Source organism: Mytilus californianus, unplaced genomic scaffold, assembly GCF_021869535.1.
Source record: "Mytilus californianus isolate M0D057914Y unplaced genomic scaffold, xbMytCali1.0.p SCAF_5, whole genome shotgun sequence".
Classification (NCBI taxonomy): Eukaryota; Metazoa; Mollusca; class Bivalvia; order Mytilida; family Mytilidae; genus Mytilus; species Mytilus californianus.
The window spans coordinates 9,573,939-9,583,220 of NW_026262701.1; the positions used below are offsets into that span (position 1 = coordinate 9,573,939).

The 9,282-nt window shown below is 33.2% G+C and overlaps 1 protein-coding gene across 1 annotated transcript; it reads left to right on the forward strand.

Annotated features, from left to right (window-relative positions):
* Positions 1–5,917: 5,917 nt before the first annotated feature.
* LOC127701812 (protein toll-like) lies at positions 5,918–7,057 on the forward strand. The gene has a single exon (XM_052205778.1). It carries the CDS (start codon positions 5,918–5,920, stop codon positions 7,031–7,033), a length of 1,116 nt encoding a protein of 371 aa, XP_052061738.1. The 3' UTR covers positions 7,034–7,057.
* The last annotated feature ends 2,225 nt before the right edge of the window (positions 7,058–9,282 follow it).

Here is a 9,282-nt window from a genome sequence, read left to right on the forward strand (position 1 = left end):
TTTATCATTATTGACCTCTTCCGTAGGCCAGTTGTACAAATGATATGAATTGTCATTCATAACATGTATATGACTATTGTCCTCTGCTCACCATTGGGAGATGGGAGTAGGATGTCGAGCAGGATAAATCTCTCTAAACGCACTATATAATATGTTCACATACTTCAAAATCAAGAAGTAAAAAACGAAGATAAAATCACTCTGATTATACTCTGTTTATACTAAAATGACGAATTAAAAATCTATTTACAACATTAAAACCCATAAAAACGGAATACATTAAAATCATAAATCTGTTCTTGCCGAGTATTTTTCAACACATCTAATATATTCCTTTCTTGTGATTTCGTCTCTTCTATATTTGTCGTAATTGTCAATAGCGAAGTCCATCTTTTCTTTCTCTGGCTTACGTACTGATGTGGGCATTTCTAGAGTTCGCATTTAAACATACGTAACGGCCTAGATTTTCTTAACTTAAACATAAGTGAACAACGTTTATAACCAAATTTTACCAATATACCTTCAAGGTATAGTACAGGTACAAGTATTTACTCGCCTGCGTTAAACTGTAAATGCAATTAGGAGCAAATATAAAATCGGCGCAAATGAAAAAATGAAATTGGCGCAAATGAAATAATGACAAATTTAAAAATCGGCGCAAATGTCATACGCCCAATAAAATAACAAGCTATAAATCGTTTTATCGATTTTTAAGGAAATGGTGAATAAGTTAAAAACAGTAATTCAAAGATCTGCCAACAATCCAGAACTCTACAGATAACAGAAATCATTTAGATATCACAAAAGACAAACACTGACACTGATGCACAAAGTCGATCGTGTGGAGGGTTTAGACTATTTTTTCGCTCCTACTTTTTGATTTATAAATATGCACGAACAAAAGGTACATCAATAAACATAAGTTGACATCAGTACAAGAAATGCAATTTCATTAAACATCACGGTATAATAAATATGCAAAACAACAATACACGTAAACTCTATGGGGTAATAACACTGTTCCCTATGAGCCAGGTGCCAACGCATCTTGAGCCCGGATCCCTAATGACGAAGTTGGAAGACCTATCATTGGAGCCTAGAGCCAAATTAGTAAAGCCCGGTGCCTTGTCAGTGGAGCACAGGGCCACAAAAAATTGCTTAAAGGAGCCCGGTACCCATAATGTGGAACCTGGATCCCAGAGATAAAATAAAGATGGAACCCAGAGCTTGGAGCCTTTGGTATCCCCCAACTTTATGATCACATTTGAATTAACTTACTGCAAACTGAAAAGAAATCACTTGTAAAGCTTTTGTTATTTTTTTTTTTTACTAATGACATAATAGACGGATAGATTGAAAACCTTCTCTTTGATATTTACGTCAAAAGAGAATAAGACAGCGTTGTACTTTTCTGATATTTTTCTTCTTTTTGTGGGGTAAAGAATGTAGGTGTGATGGTTAGATTACACAAGTTATTGTTGATTCAAGTTTTTCATGAAAATGTTTAAATAAAGATATTATATTATATATACCTTTTAAACTTGAAAATACATATCTATCATGCAAGATCGAGTTTTAATTATTTATACAACGAATTTTCCATTTTATTGATGTTTGAGTGATTGATCAACAGTCTTCATTCATTCACTCATAGCATGTGGTTCCAATTACTAACAATCGTCGCAATTCATCTGCCAAATTTGTAAAGATGTCGCGGCTTTCCACGTCTAGGCTCAGTTGATCATACCCACCAAGCCATGCATTGATTGAATACACCCACTTCCGTGAAGTTTTATGTTCAACTTTGACACATACAAGCTATAACAAATACAACGATACACAAGATACAGGAAAGAGGCAAAATATGAAAGAAATAAAAGTATGCAAAATAAAATTCACAATCTAAATCTGCAACGTGCGAAAGATCTTTATAAACGTGCAGATGAGCTTGCAAGAAATGTATTAAAGTACTCGTATAGCATGTTTGTAATACAAGTTACTTTTAGTACGATATAAACTGCTATTTCAGGGCCTTTAATTATTCGTTAGAAATTTACGTTCACGATATGTATTAATATTTATTATTACTTATTTCGCTACTTCATTAAAAAATCGTTTGAGTTATAATAATGTAGGAAGAAAGTCAGTGATAACTTGTCATCTTGATTTATTATGTGTAGATGCTTCCTTTTAGATAAGATTCCTTGTTTATAGAAGATGATGAATGGTATCATTTATACATACATGTCTTTAATTATGACACGGATTTTCCGTCGTTTCTTTAACTTTATCATCTGCTTGAATCTTATTTTTGGTCACTTTGAGCATTAACAAAATGTTGATTTATAACACAAGTCTGTCAGATGTCATTTTATCCGGTAAATTCGTTTTAGGAATACCGTACGGTTAAGTGGCATTAAGCATTTGTCGGATAAAAGAAATTGTTTCGCGTAAAAAAGAATATTTTTCATATTATTAAATACAACAAGGATATTTCATGATAGATAGATTAATTCAGTTACATATGTACAATAAGGAAAACATTTATAAGAACTTTCAATGTAATGTCAATATGTTTTTAATTCAATAATGACTAATGCGACAGTCTGGTGGATAGTTGTCTCATTGGCAATCAAACCACATCTCCTTATTTTTATTTTGACCACCTGGAAAACAATTATATCGTCTTTGCGGCTAGTTACAGGTATGTTCTACAGAAAATACTGGACTTCACCAGTTTTACGGTAACAAAACTCACCTTAAAATTCCCCAGTTTTTGACAGTCGGCTGAATTTTCGAAGCCTTTATAAAAAGATAAAAATGTACTTTTTATTGTCATTAACATCAAGTTTCAAAATGGTGAACTGTAAGTAAAGTATTATCCCTTGAAATCTCATTTCATACCGTTATTACATTTTACTTTATTTTTAGTGCTTTTTTGCTTTATTTTTATTTTTTATGAATAACAACAGAGATGTGAGGTATACATCAATGATATAGCAACACAACGATAGAAATAAGCAAACGAAATCTAGAGGGAATACATGTAGTCTTTGACATTATACATAATAAATCCATTCAGCACGTCAAGCTCCTGATCTTCCTTGGTCTACGAAAGTAAAGAGAACAACTGACCAGGTTCCTGACTTGGGGCAGGTACATGAAAAGGTGGCGAGGTTAAACTATATTTTTTTCTCAAATCACTCCCTTTTTTAAATCTCAAACATCCCCTTTTTAATCTCAAACCTCTTTTCATTCCCCCCTCTACCATTCCTTTTCTAATCTTAATCAAAGGACAATCAAAATGTACCGGTCATTGGTTTTTTTTCGATTGGATTGTTTTCATTTGTTATTTTTTGAGTCTTTTATTACTTGTTATATGGTATGGCTTTGCTCATTGTTAAACGCCGGGTGTTGACCATTAGTGCCTTATTTCTACGATTATATGGTATGGCTTTGGTCATTGTTAAACGCCGGGTGTTGACCATTAGTGCCTTATTTCTACGTAATTTGGTCTGTGGTGGATAGTTGTCATAATGGGTACCATACCACTTCTAATTTGTATATAAATTTTCAGTACAGGACGAGCATTTTAAAAAACAGTATAATAGATAGCAAAAACACGAACTCATCAACAAATTTAACCGTAATAAGGAATGCTCGGAGTTACCGAAAGCAAGCTTAAAGTACTTGCAATGCTCCGTGTTGAAGGCCGTACCTTGACCTATAATGGTTTACTTTTATAAATTGTAACTTGGATGGAGAGTTGTCTCATTGGCACTCATACCACATCTTTCTATATCTATTAACCTGCTGATGCAAATTACTGTTATATAATCCTGGTATCTTTGATGAGTTTTTCCAACCACAGGGTTGATGCCGCAGTGGGTAGATGTTTTCGACCTTTATAGGGAATCACCAGCCCAGCGTCGATGCCACTGCTGGTAGAGGTTCCCCCACCCCCTCGAGGGTATCACCAACCCAGTAGTCAGCACTCCAGTGTTGGCATGTAAATCTATCATTGTTATGGTTATATTTATAAATTAACTGTTTACAAAACTTTGAATTCGTAATACTAAGGATTTTCTACCCCAGGAAAGATTTTCTAATCTCTATTTGAAAACATCTCGGAGTTTGGGGTCCTTAATGCTCTTCAACTTCGTACTTTATTTGGTCTTTTCAACTTTTTTGATTCGAGCGTCATTGATGAGTCAACAAATTAAACGATTGTCTAGCGTGCAAAATTATTATCCTGTTATCTTCGAAGAGCTTTTTATACTAAATATCTTCTGTCGTTATAATGAACAGTACAGGAAGACCTGATCTTGTTCAATGCTCAAAACAATTCTATAAACTTATATTTAATTTTTGTCACGATTTTACCGTAAAATATATGTTACTGGAATAGTTGATCACAAGTTCTCACGATACGAATCAACAAAGAAAAAGAATGGCGCAGCTACCGGTATCGTAATAACCATAAAATAACAAATCTTTCTACATAATGATGTTTATTATTTCACCAATTTCTTCCGGAAACTTCAAAGGTATATGTTATAAGCTATCTTATTCTCGTTTAGTAGCAATTAAGGTAAAAAAGAAATTTTCAAGGTCATTGAAAGGGAGATCACCTGATGCTTATTATTCCTTGCTTTAACAGATTGTATATAAGTGATCCCGGATTCTGTATACACAGGTAAAGTACTGATCATGTTTAGTTGGAAAACTCAATTCTTTAAAAACGTAAGTTTTTGGTAGACAAGTGCAAAATTTTAGTATTAATTTCTTAATTGTAAAAAAATGTATAACGACCTCAGAAGATATCTGGAATAGAAAATATGTGTAATACTAAGAAAACAACTTTATTATTATGATACTACAACGTATGATAAATATTTCTGACAAATAAATGTCAATTGTAAAATAAAACTATTCAGTTTGCAAAAAATATGTTTTTTTTTTTTTTCAGAGAGACAATTCGTATAGCTACATTTGCAAAGTCGTGTATATTACTGCTTTTGCTTTAAGACTTAACAACGATATCATGTTCCATATGAATAGTTGTCAACAATTTCCAAAAAGGATCTGTCTTATTTTAATCATGATGTTTGTGATATTTATCCAATACACTAGTACAGACAAAAACGATACAAGCATTGAAAATGAACCTCCAGGGCATGGGGAAAATAATGGAATTAACGAAACAGAGGTGATTTCTAAAACAATGGTACACAATGAGAGTTTGTTCTCTTTGCCTAGTTCTTGGCAAGATATTTGCTATGTAAATAAAAAAATAAATACAAATGATACATTGAGAAAGCATATGGAAATCATATGTAACGTTTCTGGAAGTAACAGTATAAACTTTCTAGACTTTCGTAATTTCACATCCAACATTCAGGAAAATGTATTATTTTCTGTTACTGTAAAATGTGGAAACGGCGGAAGTGTATTCTTCCCGTATCCTGGACGAGCACGTCTTCTCTATTCTTTACATATATCACACTGCATTTTGTCTGGGTTTCGATCTGAAATTAGAGATTTTTCAATAGACTCAATACCAGATGATTTAAAATACTTTAGATTAAAAGATTCGGTTGTCCTTACATCCATTGGTGATCTTAACGCCTCTGTTGATCCACAAGAAGTTACAAAAGCGTATGAATGCGGACCTTTGAACGCAACAGAAATAACGGAATCTAACCTCACGGATTATTTTATAGATTTGTCGTCAATACCATTCTCGCAGGATACTGTCATGGAAAAGAATGTTGATTATCACAGAGAAAATAGTGATACGTCTTTCAGATGTAAATATCCTTATCTTCGATATTTGGACAAAAGTTTTTCTCTTGGATTAGATCGCCAACAGTTGAATAAACAGTTTCAGAACTTTTTATACCCTGTTGTAGAGGTAATGAATTTTTCCCACTGTGGCATCAGTGAGATACCGGTACAGCTTTATGACTGGGGACTTTTCAGTAAAAAACTGAAAATTGTAGATCTTAGCCATAATAAAATATCAGATCTTGGTTCTTTTACGTGTCATAGTAATGCAGACGATACCTCAGACATTTTTGATTTGCAATTTAACAATATTACAACAGTGAAGTTACGTAGTCTGACTACAATATTTCGTGACATATGTAGTCAGTTAACAGTAAATATTCGGAATAATCCATTTGCCTGTGATTGTGAAATCAAAGACTTTTTAGGCTTTCTAGATAGAGACAATTATACCGATAACAACCGCTACAGATATTTATCGGATTTAACATGTTTAAATCCGCCGTCTCTTCGTGGACAAATTATTTCACAGCTTTCATTACCAGAAATCGGATGTGAAACAGTTTCTAAAACATATCTGAAAGGTCCTATAATCGGTCTGTGTTGCTTGGTTTTTGTCTTTAGCATTTGTATTATTATTGGTGTTAGATACAAAAAGGAAATAGTTATACTTGCATATACACGCTTACATATATTGTTGCCATGTCAACAATATGAAACAGACGACTACAAGAAATACGATGCATTTATTGCTTATAGCCAAGCAGACATACACTGGGTCATTCATACCCTTGCAAAACGCCTTGAAAACCCCGAATCAGGCCCAAATTTTTCTCTCTGTCTCCATCATCGTGATTTTATGGTAGGGGCTGCAATCTCTGATAACATTGTTCGAAGTGTGGAAAACAGTCGACACACTATTATAGTTGTATCAAAACAATTTCTGAAAAGTGAATGGTGTCTTCTTGAATTTAGAACAGCTTTGCATCAAAGTATTCTGGAAAAGAAGCGCCATTTGATTATCCTGTTACTAGAAGATATACCTACAAGTGATTTTGAACCGGAATTAAGAAGTTGTATGCAAACCTTAACTTACGTGAAAACAAACGACTGTTGGTTTTGGGATAAACTTATATATGCTTTATCTGATTGGTCAAGAAAAATGAAAAATGAAAAAGCCAATACCATTAAAAGAAAGATTATAAAAGGAAAGAATAATTTGTTTGAAGGCAAAATTAATGTGTAAACAGTACATAGTACACAATTTAGTTATCGAGTTTAATTATAAAGAATGTATGCATTGATATAGTAGAAGATGCAATTATTGAAAATACAATAACAATTGTTTTGTTATCTTCACTTTACATTGTATCTTTATACTAACAATTATAAGGTCATGATGAAAAATAGTAGAATATACCATCTTCAATACTATTGAATTGTGAATACACCAAGGTGAATTTTAAAAACCGTTATTTGAGATAAGAAAAGATAACAAAACTACAACAAATAGCATACACACACACTAAGGCACGTTCGATACAAAAAGTTTGGAAACCAAAAATATCAAACGTTTGAAAGGATTAGAATGAAAAGAGGCTTTAATAGTACAATAAAATAATCGACGGTCAACATTTCCTGAACAGGAGTTTTCAATTAAGTTGTTAGAACAATTACGTCATAGAAGGATGCTCCCCAGTTTAAAAAAAGTCCTCTATGCTGTCTATTATTCAGGTTGCAATAAAATATTTGCTGAGAAAAGATATATAGCAAGCAATAATTATAGGTCACCGTACGACCTTCAACAATGAGCAACACATATACCGTATATATATATATGTAATACTCCCAAACGTGTCCTTCCCCCCAAACGTGTCCGATTCCCCCAAACGTGTCTATTCCTCCCAAACGTGTCCGTAATATTCAATGTTGCCCAAACGTGTCCGATTTCATAACCCCCCAAACGTGTCCGACAATTGTTATTCGCCAAAACGTGTCTATTGTTAAACGCCAGAACGTCTCACGTCTTTTAGCGCTAATAAACGTATGTCCTAAATGACATCAATAACGTTTACGGCTATGATGGGGGACACAGTTGATGAAGTGGTCATTTATTATCATTAGATTGTTCAATGCCGGTTGTTAATGATGATCATAATTTCAAATTTAATCTGTAACATATGAATTAACTTTTTACTGAAATTGTTTATTTTTCAGTTACAAGTATTTCATGCTCATTTAGAGCAAACATACACATAATTTTAGTACAGTTCAAATCGTTTACTAAGTGAACTATTTTGTACTAATAAACTCCGATGATGCCTTTTATATTAATCCGAATATTGCACGGTGGGCTTTCAGCAGAATTGACTTTCTTTTTTTCAACAGTTCTTGTATTTTAAAAGCTCTTCATAGATCATAAACTGGTTATCAGATTTTTTAATAAATTTTAGGTTTCGAGCATTACTAAAGACACACGAACAATAGACATAACGTCCAGTGCCAAATATTTCATGCATTATTTGAACGACATCATGTTAACAATAAATACTGTAGATAGGTTTTATTATCATACCGGGAATTTAGGATTAGGCCTAAATTTTTACGGTTATTCGGGATTAACACTAGTTGGGATTTTATTCTAAAAAATATATTTCTATTTTTTAATGAAATAGTCAAATGAGTATACGTTAATGAAAAAGCAATAACCAAATAACCTACGTATTTATAATATGGACACGAATGATAGTTCCGGTAAAAGAAAAAAAAAATGGAGATTGATATGGACATGTTTGGGGGATTGGGCACGTTTGGGTGTTTATTAAAAAATGGACACGTTTGGGCGTTTATACAAATGACACGCTTTGGTGCCCTTTTACATTAAGACTTGTTTTGCAGTTCAGTGATGTCATGTGGACACGTTTGGGGGAATCGAACACGTTTGGGGGGAAGGACACGTTTCTGAGTGTTACATATATATATATAGTCAGCTATAAAAGGCCCCACCATGATAATTGTGAAACTATTCAATCGGAAAAAAAAACAAACGGTTTGATTTATGACAAAACAATACACGAAAAATAGATATAACAGATATAACAGACAACAGCAACTAACGGCAATCACTGAATTACAGGCTTCTGATTTTGGACAGGCACATATATGTAACACTCACAAATGTGTCCTTCCCCCCAAACGTGTCCGATTCCCCCAAATGTGTCCACATGACGTCACTGAACTGAAAAACATGTCTAAACGTAAAAATGCACCAAAGCGTGTCATTTGTCTTAACGCCCAAACGTGTCCATTTTTTAATGAACACCCAAACGTGCCCAATCCCCCAAAAGTGTCCATATCAAGCTTAATTTTTTTCTTTTACTGGAACTATCATTCGTGTCCATATTATAAATACGTAGGTTATTTGGTTATTGTTTTTTCATTTTACTATTTCATTAAAAATTAGAAATAAATTACTTTAGGTCTTTTTTAAACCGG

What these genes read in the sequence shown, in the direction of transcription:
- LOC127701812 (XM_052205778.1), top strand. Translation starts at nt 5,918, where the DNA reads ATGAATTTTTCCCACTGTGGCATCAGTGAGATACCGGTACAGCTTTAT.